General features: G+C 37.8%; 1 protein-coding gene across 2 annotated transcripts in view; it reads right to left on the bottom strand.

Moving 5' to 3' along the window:
- The window catches only part of ABCC4 (ATP binding cassette subfamily C member 4 (PEL blood group)), a 151,492-nt gene that overhangs the window by 44,728 nt on the left and 93,655 nt on the right, over nt 1–13,109 (bottom strand). For both annotated transcript variants that reach the window (XM_085215631.1, XM_085215630.1), the window contains exons 21-23: nt 4,918–5,068; nt 4,193–4,312; nt 207–317 (exon numbers count right to left, since the gene is read on the bottom strand). In XM_085215631.1, coding sequence (XP_085071757.1) covers nt 207–317; nt 4,193–4,312; nt 4,918–5,068 — 382 coding nt within the window. The remainder of the gene's footprint in view (nt 1–206; nt 318–4,192; nt 4,313–4,917; nt 5,069–13,109) is intronic.

The following is a 13,109-nucleotide window of genomic DNA, read 5'->3' as shown; positions in this document are numbered from 1 at the left end:
AGAAGATGTCTGAACTGCTTCCAATATTTGCAGAAAAGGAGATAGAGACCTAGTGCTCTAGATTGAGGAAGAGATCATGATCTAGAAAGAAACATTTAACTTAATTATGGTCCTTAAACAATTAGAAACAGTAAACTATGAAAAAGAATTAGACATTACTATACATGGTAATTACTGGGTGAACTTTTTCTAACGTCTGTACTTACTCTTGGCAAGAAGCAGGGAACCAAAAGCAACCACTATAACAAAAATGGCACAGATGGCATCCAGACGCACAGCAAACCACCTCGAGGTCGTCAAAAATAGAAACCAGGCCTCTAAATGGTATTTTAGAAAGACATTAGAATAGTGGATTATTAGAAAACAGAGCTGTATAATTACTATTAAATCAGCTTAAATTTATATTTTACTTTTTTTACTTTTTTTTTTTCTGTTGTTCCTTTTTTATCAATTGCAGTTGTCATCTTCAAGTGCACATCTCTATGAGATGATCATCAGAATACTGCCCAGTTTTCCTGGAATGGTCTGACCTAGTTATCACATTAACAGCAACCAAAGCTAGCATAACACTCAGTAATAGGAAGAAAAAGGCCTGAAGCATTTATTTAAAATAGAAGCCTTTCCTTAATTCTAGTGGACTATGAATGGGAGTTCCAGACAAAAAGCAGAAGTACAACTATATTTGCTTTAGCTGGACTAGACTCTACAGGCTTTTGGATGGAGTACCACAACACAAATGTCGGAGTAAAGCCTCTAGAAGACAGCTGCAAGTGGTTAAGCAGATTAGAGCTTCTCAATAGAGTGACTGGAGCTACAGAGCTGTTCAGTTGACCAAAAGCACATATCTACTTTTGCAGAAGGTTACAGGTGAACATTTCCACTGGCCACTTACATATGTAAGCAAGTGTTCACAATTTGGTGCTAATTTCCATCCCAGATAGATATTCTGCAGTACAAGATACAGGAGACAGCAGCAAAAGACACTGAATACAGAAGGTAAAGCATTTGAATTCAAGGCCAAAATCAGAAGTGAAATACCCATAACAAAGCATGGCATTATATACTGCTTAGGGTACAGTTAGATGTATTGTTCTAATTGCTACTGAGTCACAGTAAAGGACTGCCAACCCAATGCTTTCTGCACTGCTTGTCTTTCCCAATGCTAACTTCTGGAGGGTGGGGGGAGGAGTGAAGATGACAGTAATAGGCAGTCAGGTAAAAGCCAGAGCTGGTAATTTCCTAGTTCCAATTATACCAGCTCTAACTGCATACATATGATTTAGCAGCTAGTTTCATTAAACAAAAGACACTTGGTATGGTTTAATGGATAGATCTGGGCCCAATGAAATTACATGTGCAGAAAGGGGAATCATATAAAGTCACAAACCTAATTTGAGAAATAGAATTCACGGTGAAGCTTTAGAATCATAGAATCACCGTGGTTAGAAAAGCCCTCCAAGATCATCCAGTCCAGTCATCCACCTAACACCACTTCCCACTAAACCATGTCCCTCAGTACAACATCTCAACGTTTCTTGAACACCTCCAGGGATTGTGACTCCACCACCTCCCTGGGCAGCCCATTCCAGTGCCTGACCACTCTTTCTGAGAAGTTGTTTTTCCTAACATTCACCCTGGATCTCCCTTGATGCAACTTGAGGCCATTTCCTCTAGTCCTATCACAAGTTACACACTTCCACCTCACCACAACCTCCCCTTAGGTAGTTTTAGAGAGCAATAAGGTCATCCCTGAGCCTCCTCTCCACTAGACTAAACAATCTCAGTTCCCTCAATAACTCTTTGTAAGACTTCTGCTCCAGACCCCTCACCAGTTTTGTTGCCCTTCTCTGGACATGATCCAGGGCATGGGAATCTCTCTGATACCTGGGAGCTGGGTATCTCTGAAAACAGAGAAATGTGACAATGGTGCTGGAGATTTTCAACTCCAAGGTTTTGCTCCATTCCTGTTGTCCAGGAAGATGCACTAAACTGTCTGCTAGAGACACAGATCATTCTGCAATCTCCCCATGTAATTGGGGCGCCACTGTGTATACAGGAATATGACATTGTGAGGACTAACAAAAACTCATCATGATGTAAATGTTGATGACTCAGGAGCTCTCCTGTAGAGATGGTGCACTGGCAGGAAGGAAGCTTAGCCTTAGTTCAAACCTCAAGAAGCCTTTTAGATGTTTCTTACATAAAGGTTATTTAAAATCGCATTCATAGGCACACCTGAAACAGGCTTTGAAAGGCAGCGTCCTGTTTTCTAGACTCAGCCTTAAATAGAGCGGAGCCTACTCCAGCAAAAAGCACTAAACAAAAACAGTGTATGGTTCAGGAAAGAATTTAAACCCCTCTGAGGCACTTAAGAACTCAATACTCCAACTTCGTGAGCTAGCACAGAAGATTACTCTCTTCCATCAGCTATGGTTTGCACGCATTCTGTATCAAAGAATCATTCAGGGTGGAAACAGTCCTGGGAGCCACCTGCTCAAAGTGGGGCCGGTCCTGAAGTCAGATCACACTGTTTCACAATTAATGCAGCTGAGTCTTGAAAATCTCAATGGATGGAGCCTGCATAGTCTTTGGACATCCTGCTCCTCTATTCTGACTATCCTCACAGTAAAGTCTCTCATGTCAAATTATTTCAAATTATTCCTGTTTTCACAATCCTCCTGTGAACAGTCTCATTCTGTCTATTACAGTACTGCTCTCACTGGATGCTGGCACTGACAAGGTCCTCTCTAACCTTTCTCATCCACAAGTTAGCAGCTTTCAGTTTTCTCATCTTCTCCTCGTAGTACCCTGATCATCTTAGTGACTCCTCAACTGAACCCACTCCAGACAAAGGCTAACAAGTGCTGAGGGGGATATCGCATTCCTCCTTCCCTGTCTGTGTTAACAGAGTACAGGATGCTGTTGGCCTTCTTTGCTGCTCAGGCACACCGTTGGCTAATATTCCCTCCAAGAATCTAAAAATACATATACTAAGCAAGCTGGCATACCCTAAATACTTCAGTGGGAAATTAAGCATGTAGGTACATAAAACACTGCAATTTTAAGCACTAAAGTTTAATCTGTAAAGCAGCTTCTGAACTGCCCCATAGAATTGTTCTTGATAGTTTTTTTTTAAGATATAGATGCATAAGAATAGAAAACACCGTGTTTATGCTCCTTTGATTTGACCATAAAATACAATAAAAAATTTATTTTAAAGGTCACAGTCCTCTTTGCATAGTTTAATTTGTATATGCAGTTTTTCCACTGAAGATACAACAATTCTGTGTTCCCCTACACTCAACTACTGACCAATTATACCCCACAAATTGAAAATATCAATAAATGGGAAATTCAAATCTAGAGGTGGCTCCCTGGAAAGTGTGTTTCCTCAGTCAAAAATTCCTCCACTCAATACAAAGTGTGCAATTTCTCTGGCCTGTGATAAACAGCCAGTCAGAAATGATCATCAGTTCTGTTCAGAAGTCAAAAAATGAGAAAAAAGCCATAGAACATACTTGTATATCTTATGACAGGAAAATTCAAGATTTTACCTAACAAATACCAGACTGCAAACTTGCATTCTGCTGTATCTTGAAGAACATTCCAATAGAGAGTACTTAATTGACAGAAGGTAAGAAGTTGTAGCACAAACCTAAATCCTATTAATTCTGCTTGCTAATATTTTGTATCCTCTGGTCTTGTTAATTATATTTTTTATATTTAAGCCCTGAAAGTTACTCAAACTAAAAAAGAGATTCACAAAACTTTTCCAAGACTGTGATTTATATTAATTATCTCTGCCTACTTCTAGCACACTATTTAATATTAAGTGCTTCATAATATAGCTTGTTTCCCGCTCCCTCTATCTTTTTCAAGATGAAATCCAGGAAAATGTCAAAAATTATTCTTTAGACATTCTTTTCAGGCACAAATTAAAATGTTTATCTTAGACACTGCTGAAACATATCCAAGTGTACTTCGAATTATATTACAGCCCAAAGTGAATGTTCAAAATCTAGAAAGATAATAACTTTTTTTTTTGTTCTAATAGAGAAATTTTACCCTAAAGAGACAAAATGCACAGCTCCTACTGATTTTTAATGTACATTATATATATGTCATTGAAGGCATAAGATATTTCCCTCCTACAAAGTAAGTATTTGATTTTTCATGTCCGTTTATCACAAACCTGAGTGGAGGTCTTGATGTGCATCAAATAATTTTTGAAATCTGTCTTCTGCTTTCAAAGCCCGAATAGTCCAAAGTCCCTGGAGGGATGACGACAAGTGGGAGAACACTGGACTCCGAGCTGCAATGGGAAATGAGAGTAAATTAGCAATAGTTGAAGGGCAACATTTAATTCTTTTTTGTAGAACACTAATCATTAATCCTACTACTTTGTGCTTAACCATACAAGTTACTGTACTGCATCCTTTCAAAATACACAAACAGTACCTTAGAATTGGTCAGACAGAAGGAATGATTAATATATACAAAACTGTCTTCCAACAATAGCTGTCACTGAAGAAATTCTTTGACCTTTATTAATGACATGAGGCAAACATGTTTGTTATTGATAATACTTAATATTTCATATCACAGTCAAGCTAAAGTCAGGCACAAGAATCAGATTACATCAGAAGCACTGTTACAATGTGCATGTAAGGTGCCAAAGACCAGCTGCTTAGCACGTTTGTAACAAAATTCAGTTACACACAGTTAAACTGACATACCTAAGGCTGTCAGTACACAAAAACAAGAGTTAAGTATGTAATCCACTAGTTGAGAAGAAAGGCAATAAGGAAGTTATTTGCGTAACAGAAGAATCTTTGATGGATTGTCTATAAAATGCTAGCATTTCACATAATAATAAGCAGAGTCCAAACTAACATTCGGTCCCGCCAAGCTACATACTTGTGGATTCTAGACGTTTAATATCTCTTGAAGTGTCTAAGAAATATCGTCGAAGAAAAATGAAAAGAATAAATAGTGGAATTAAGGGAATGAGTATCCAAGGAATCACTGCCACAGCCACAGCTACCACACCAAAAATCTGTAGAAGAGTCTGCAACACAATAGAAACAAAATAAGAAATCATTTGCCAGAAGAATTTAATTTAGAACAAGCATAAAAACTGTTTAACATAATTGAGACACTTAAACATTTAAACAAAACTACCAAATTTTAGAGCAGAAGCATTGTGTAACAATATGAGCTGCATTTATTTTTAAAAGAGCTTGAAGACTTTACAGTAATACCTAAATTGACCAATTGTGCAGTTTATGGTTTTCTTATGTATTATTTGTTCTTTAAGAAATATCTTTATAAATAAATTAATTGACTGAACACAATCGTCCCACTTTATTGGCTGTTCTTTGACTGCTGTCACAAAATGATAATTTAATAATGAAACAGACAACTAATCTTTGATGAACCCAGTCTATATGGTGAATCAGTTACATTTTTCACTCCAGGTGAAAAGACAGACTGTTGAAAGATTGACTTTCAGTTAAAAAACTCGACAGTTGGAAGACTGACTTTCAACAAAGACTTGTAACCCACTTGTATAAAAATCAGGCAACAGAAACTCTAGCTCCACACTAAATTCCTGTATTATATTTACTTCAGAATTCCTTAGAGGTGACAATATTTCCAAAACTGTTTCTACTTCAAAGACAGTGTGGAAGCCACCCTCATCATCACATACTATTCGTAAGTAAATTCTGGCAAAAATGTGTTAGTGACCATTGGATCTTGAGAATGCACGTCTTGCAGCTAAAAGGTTTCTGTCCCTTTATTTATGCATCCAGTCAAAGAAAATTAAGCAACAGAACAGCCCAGGCTGGATAGTAGATAGCTACTAGGTTTTTCAAATACTTTCAGTGGAATTGTCAATGAAACGGAATTTCCTGTCATGCTTCTGGCAGAAAAGCCTTCAATCTCAGAGATCCTGAAAGCATGCTACAAGGTCTCATAAATCTATTAAGGAAAATAGCTATCAGGTAGGAATAGGATAGGAGCTCTGAAGAAAGCTGAATTACTACTCCACTGCTCATCTGTGGGTGAAGTTATTAATGGCATCGTGTTGTTCGACCTTCTAGATAGAGTGCATTGCAAACATTTTACCTACATTTCATCATGGGGAGGTACGGTGGCAGTGAGAGTGCATTGTATTTCACTTGGATCAATTACACAAATGGCTATGTCAGCATCAAACAAAACAAAGCATCCTGACTCCTCACCATGATGCCGTCAGCCCTTCCCAACATGTTCTACTTCTCCAGCATTCCTTAAAATCCCTCTGGCATATTTAGTTTTCATTGTGAAGAAGGAGTGGGATGGGAAATAAAGACTCCTGTCTCAAATTTTCTCTTGCCTAGACCACTGCTTCCCCAGTATTATTCCTTCTCTTTGCTAAGCCATCAGCCATCCACATGCTACCCAATTCCTGAAGCCCCTGTCAACTCCATCCTCAGTGGTAAATAGAGACTGAAGTCAGTTCCTTCCCTTGGACAATCTGGTCCCAAACCTGCTTGATACATCTCCTGCCTTCCCCATCTCCCTTGGTCACCTTTGTGGGACTACAAGCTAAATTGCATGATTCCTAGGCAGTGACAAGAGAACAGTGTGTGAAGTAATTGTCTCCTCATACTATGAGTTGCAAACAAAGTGAAACAATGAGGAAAGCTGCTTCAAAGAATAGAATTACAAAGAAAATGAAACATTTCTTTAAAAAAATAAAACAATTGGAAAAAAAAAAACCACAAAACTGAAGTTTTAGTGATAATAATCTATAATACACTGCAAAGTGCTGGTAGGGGTGGGAGTAGGATCTATTAGGATCCAGCTCATGTAAACAAAGCCTTGCTGCAACGAAAATACAGGGAAGGAAAAGATGGTTAGGATGACTAAAGTAAAAATCTGGCACCGCCTTCTGAAGGAATTTTGGATGAGCCTGCACCACCTTATCATTATAAAAATTTATGATAGGGTGGATCAGTCATGTGTGTTGTTTTTTTGGAAAACCAAACTTGCATATAAATTAACTCCTAATGAAGAAGTCTGAAAGCCAGACACAACTACTTGCAGACTGTAATCAAGCAGTTACTGTGTGAGGTAAGGCAAGGGTTCTAGTTCCCGAGTTTCACAACAGATAACCAATCCCTTCAGCTGAAGGCTACCTGAACTTCTAGTAGAAGCACAGCATGCAAGAAGAAGGACCTAGGATAATCAGCAGACTGCTGATAATGATAACGTGAGCAGTCAGACTGCTCTCTTTTCTAGAGAGGAGCAATGACCTACGTAATCATTTGGCAGGACTGGGTATCTAGGTCTTGTCTGGTAGAATCAGCTTACAGTTGAAAATCGTATCAAAAAGCTAAGCACAATAGAAAACTACATTACACAAAAGAAATACAGCCCATAAAAATCAGCAAAATTCATCATGTTTCTTAATTTCAGCATTTTGAAGTCTTTCGTAATGCTGTGCAGAAAACAATTGCCAATTTTTTTTTTTTTAAGGAGCTGATTAATTACATTTTATTGCTATCTGCACAGTACTGAAAACAATACCATCTTATATTAAAGACAACAGATGCAGAGGTTACCAAGACTCAAAAGACCTGGACGCAAGGCAAGATCAAATTAATTTGTTTACAAATTGAGCCATATTGCCCAGTGTCCACATTCAAACTTGTTTCAGTTTCCCTGGAGAAAGAAGAATCATCCACTCAGACCTATTCTTAGACTGCATACTCTATTCTTAGAAATACAGAATGTAGAAAATATAGAAAAATCAAATGCTGTTTCTGTTGGGGCCATCCCATTGCTTGCAAGTATCGTGAAGGGCTTCCCTCATGCTCTGATTAGTCACACTATTCACTGCAGCTTATTTTTCCTCAAGAAAGCTCATCCTACTGCAGTTCTCACTAGAGCAAGCATAGTCTCCTAAAAGCCTCTAGGGAAGTAAGTACTCAGATCAGTGCATTCATGTGCAAAACCTGTGCCTTCCCTTCATCTTCTAATGATCTACATATTCATAATTCTTACAGGTACTAGGAGTGATATCTTGGAGTTTCTATCTCAAAAAGGTTTTGATGTAGAACAAGGTTTTTCCATACTCTAACCACATAACAGAAAAGCATTTAAAGTGACATAACAAAACAGCAAGAAAAGAGTCATTAAAATCTGAAAAAACATGAGAATAACAAATCACAAACTAAAGCTTTTCCGTCTGTTGCAGAAATGACACCATTTATATAATGTCAGAAACCTTATAACAAGTTGTAAGCCATTTGAAAACATTCATTAAAATACATTAGTAAAATTTAGAGAGCTTTAAGATGTCTCACAAGAATGTCCCCTGTTCTATCCCACTGACTGCTTCCATTCCAATGCTCAATATTTCATACCTGGTTGAACACTTTGAGAAAGGCACTAAGCATTCACGTATATGTTCAGAATTGCTCAGGTCTGCTGGCACCTTGGCTCCAGTGGTTTGTACCCGCACTTCTTACAGTCCTTTTCCTCCTCACGTAAGCCCAAGTTTTTTTTTTTTTTGTTTGCTTTTGTTTTGTTTTGTTTTTTTTTAATGCAGTTTACAATTTATTTCAGCATATTTGTAAAACACGCAGTTAAGGGGTATCATGCAGACTGTTCAACTGACTAGTGTGACATGGAAAGCCTTTAGCAGCATGGATTTGACAGCTGTGAATAGTATTGGGCCCACCTACTACCACAGGCATCACATCATTCTGCACTTGCAGCAGGTGTGCATGTAGGATCTCTAATGGGCAAGTGGAACCGAAGAGATGGCATGTGAGACTCGTAAATCTGAATGTAGGAGTCCATATGCAAGCTACACAGCTAAGTTTCTGTCCCATTTGTCTGAGCTTAGAAAGAGACAGAGCTAATGGTTAAGAAGATATCAAACGACTCAGCAGTTGAGCATTTCTCTAGACCCTTCTAAGTGCAGTGCCAAGGTGCCCACTCCACTGCCTGCAGCTCTCTAAGCACCTATGGCCCAACAAGAAGATATCTGCATTCTGACGACTGAATCTGCTGTCAAATCCCAAGAACTGCAGGAATTCAATAATGATTTTACCAATATTTGAACAGAAGTCAAAACATACCTCCTGAAACAACAAAAAGCACTTCCAGGGATTCTAGCAGCTCACGGATACGAAGCCTTACTAATGCAATAACAGCAACTGTGCATGCTCTGGATTTCAAGTCCACAACTTTAACTGCATTAACATAGGGCACTCTCAGTCAAGCTCAGTTGTGCCTGAAGCCAAGCCAGGCCAAGAAACTACAAAACCCCACTCTGTTCATACATGCTTGGCATCACCTTTCCTCCTTCTCCTCCCCTTCCCTGACTAAAATTATCTCCTCATTGGCTCTGACAAGTAACTGCATGCACAATCAATCCCTAATCACTTCTGATGTTTCCCTTTTCCTATCTTTCTTTCCTAATATGCTTTCTCAGACCAGATTGTCTGGCCCAACTGCCATGCAGTCCTGTTAAAGCCCAGCTGTACAGACCGACTGCTTGTACTGGAACACCAAGGACCGAGTTTCCTTGGAGAGGAGACATTGCAATGAGCAGATCAGTGAGGCAAACATTTCCCTTGGGCCAGCTGCATCCAGTGTGGCATCACCAACTACACTGTAGACTTATTTATTTTTTCTTTATTACTTAAAAAAAAAAAAAAATCAGAAAAGATCCAGATGGAAACCCACTCAGATAAAGTGACTGGAGCTGAGGTGTGTAGGTGTGTTTTTTTAAAACTACTTGTTGAATAAAATGCACGGATTTTCTTTCAGAACTGATTTTAAAAGGTAGAAATAAGATTGTTTACATTATTGGTTGCACCAAACCATCAGCAAGAGATTTGTCTTGAGTGAAGAAGCAAGACTTATGCACAACATTTTTTCTCTTGTAACTCCAGCATTTGAAAGACATGTCAGACAGAGTCCTTTTCTGAAACAGTGACAGAAATCCTCGACAGGAATAAAAGCCATCAGACAGTGTTAATTTAATTTTAGGAAAATGCACATCCACAAGAAAATTCAGGAATATAAAGACAAGCTAAGACAAACAAAGCTCTAAGTGTGGAAAAAAAAAAAAGCATAGTTGGGCAAGAAATTAGAGATAAAGTGATTGAAAGAAAAAGTAAGAACTAAATACTGTTAGCTACAAAAGCTCTAAAAACAGCAAGCTCACGTTATCTTATACAAGATGCTCTCTCCTCCTCAGAATTTTGCTATGAGCAATAAGACAATGAATTTATGTGACTAAATCCACATCACTGCAAGTGGTCTGAACGTGTCTGTCAGATACAGCATGGAAACGTATTTGAGATTAACAATCACATCTTTAATGCTTTCCTGGTCTCTATCAGACAGTCCTTCTAGATCATTGTCCTTCCATGTGAACAAGCATATACTCAGCTTCTTGGTTTTCTGTGCCACCACCATTCTCATTCATTTTCCATAGCATGCATTTTGCCAACTAAGTGAGAAGCCTTAATATTTCAGATCATGACGAGTTTACTCCAATTGTTCTTTAACAAGTGACCTTATAAGAAAAGGGTGTTTTCTTTAACACATTGATACTGCTGTCATTTTGTTGTATTAAACTAGCATCCTATCATCTCTCACCTCTTTAACCCACAAGAAGGGTTAAAATAGTCTTTCTGGCACTCTGCGCCAATACTTTACACAGCTCAGTCTCAGCTCCAGCAGCAACTCTCAAAAATCACAGTTCATACACTGCCTGAGACTTCCAGACACTGAAGTTTTGAAAACAGATGCACAATCAAGCTCCAGACCTTCTGATTTGGTCAGATATATGAAGTACTTGTTTGTTAAAGCTTTGCATGAAATAACGACTTCATATAGAGGTTATTTTCTTTTTAACAATAAATTATCCTCACTTAAGTAAGTAGTTGTCAGTGTCTTTTGGCCATGGCAATAACTTACTGCTAATAAAGATTTTCCATGAAAACACAAGGTTTTATCAGAGTCAAAGCCACAGCCTCTACTTCTGCATCTCTATATGCAGTTCTTGTTCACAGCCACTGTACAAACTGCTGTCTCCTATACTGACCTGTTCAGCAAAAAGGATAGAGCAAATAGGTATTTTTGTAAATGTCAATGCACAAGCAGTTTTTCTATTTATGAGCAGTAGAAACTCTAGATTAGAAACTCTAACCTGATCTTCTGAAACGCTTTGCTATCGCACTTTGTGCCCAGCAAGCACTTCTGCATAGAAGTATTCTCAAGTGATTTGAGCAAGCAAGGCATGGCTTTGAAATGAGGACAGGTAAGACAGTTCCTCTTCTTGAAATTAATACGGAGTTAGTTAGCATCACTCTGACCTCCTTATAAAAAAGATTTCTCTCCTTGTACTAACCAAAAGGTAATACATTTTGTCCAACAGTGCTAGGTTTGTTTTTTATTCTTAAGTGTCCCCAGTCTCCATCAGGAAGGCCTTTTGCTTATGACAAATCATCAACACACCACAGCAAATAACTGGCACTAAGTGAGTCCCCAAGTTCAGACTTCTATGAGTAAGAAAACTGAAAATTCTTATGTTAAGTGATGCATGGACAACTTCATAAATTGGATACCAAAGCCAGCGAATTCTCAGTTTCAGAAAGATCTAAAACCTTTATTTTAGCATGAAATGAGTGACTTTTATAATGAGAGCTCAGCTTGTTTAAACATTAGGCTGATTTCAAAATCCAATGTGAAAAAAAACAGAAGGCAAAGAAGATTGAGGGAAACAACTGTGGAAGAAAATGCAACCACTCAGCACTCTATTCTTCCACAGTGTGGGAACAGCTATTGTCTAGCTCTTGAAAAACATTATACTGACGTACAAATTTGTACAATTTCAAGAATTCAACCCAAATTAATAAAAAATTTTGAATGATATAAAGCTGTTATGTAATATAAGACAAAGAGATAACAAGCTTAACAAAGACATTTGACATTCAGATCCCCACTAAACTCATCTTTTTCTGCCCACATTGAAGCCACTGTGTCTCAAAGAAGGAACTCACCTGGAGTTTTCAAATCAGATGTAGAGTTCCCCACAGCTAGATCACAGCTTCAGATCTCATGAAAAGCATGAAAAAATTCTTATGTTCTGCATGAGATGTACACAAAATCCTGGCAGCACATTTTTATGAGATGCAGTCTTTTTTGCTAGAGATAATTCCTTGTCTCACATGTTTGTTTTGGGAATAAATATGCATCATGATTTAACACACACACATACAGACACACATACACACACACACACCACTTATACGGCTTAGTAATTCAAATAACCTCAAAGTTTCCCCTTCTCTCCTGAATCAAAAGGAAAATCTCCAGTCCTTCTGCCAAACAGTGAAATCCTACTTTGTTTGTAAGCACACATCCTATCTATACCATATCAGTAGTTAAAGGCAATCTAGAAGATTTGTACTTATCACCATTCTGAACAGGATTGTTACACCCTATGACTGACAGCAGAATTAAAAGATTTCTAGTTACTGTGAAGTGTTAGAAATGTTAATGATCTTTGGAAGTCTTAAAAAATAACCATGTTTGAGCTACAGATGTGAAAGGGCACAACAATGCTTAAAAAAAAAAAAGGTAAAAAAAGAATAAATAATAATAAAAATTCTCACTTGGGCACCTAACACAAAAGTAATACACATAGAAATTTTTTTTTTTTTTTAAATATAAGTTCACTCATGCCAGAGTACTACTTTGCTGCCTTTCAGTGTAAGAAAAGCAAACAAGGAAACACCTTTTAACAAAGAGCCCAGATGAACAGAATCTCTTTGAAATTTGCATCAGTTAACATAAGAAAAATAAGTAAAGTAGAAGAGCTTCCAGATTACACAGAACTGGAGCACATTAGTGGACTTCCACAAAACTGCTCTGCTTTCTAGTAGCTGAAAACGTAAATGAGAGTAAACCCAAAAAGAACACAGAGAAGGTAAAGACACGCAAGGAAGCAAGAAGACAAGACAGTGAAACGATTTTTTCAATATATATATTTTTTTCCTATGTTAAACACATGGTTGCATCCTCAAATTTTATTAATA

This window comes from Meleagris gallopavo, chromosome 1, assembly GCF_905368555.1.
Source record: "Meleagris gallopavo chromosome 1, MGAL_WU_HG_1.1, whole genome shotgun sequence".
NCBI classification, from domain to species: Eukaryota; Metazoa; Chordata; class Aves; order Galliformes; family Phasianidae; genus Meleagris; species Meleagris gallopavo.
The sequence above is the reverse complement of the archived record's forward strand: the minus strand, read 5'-3'. Positions and strand labels throughout refer to the sequence as shown.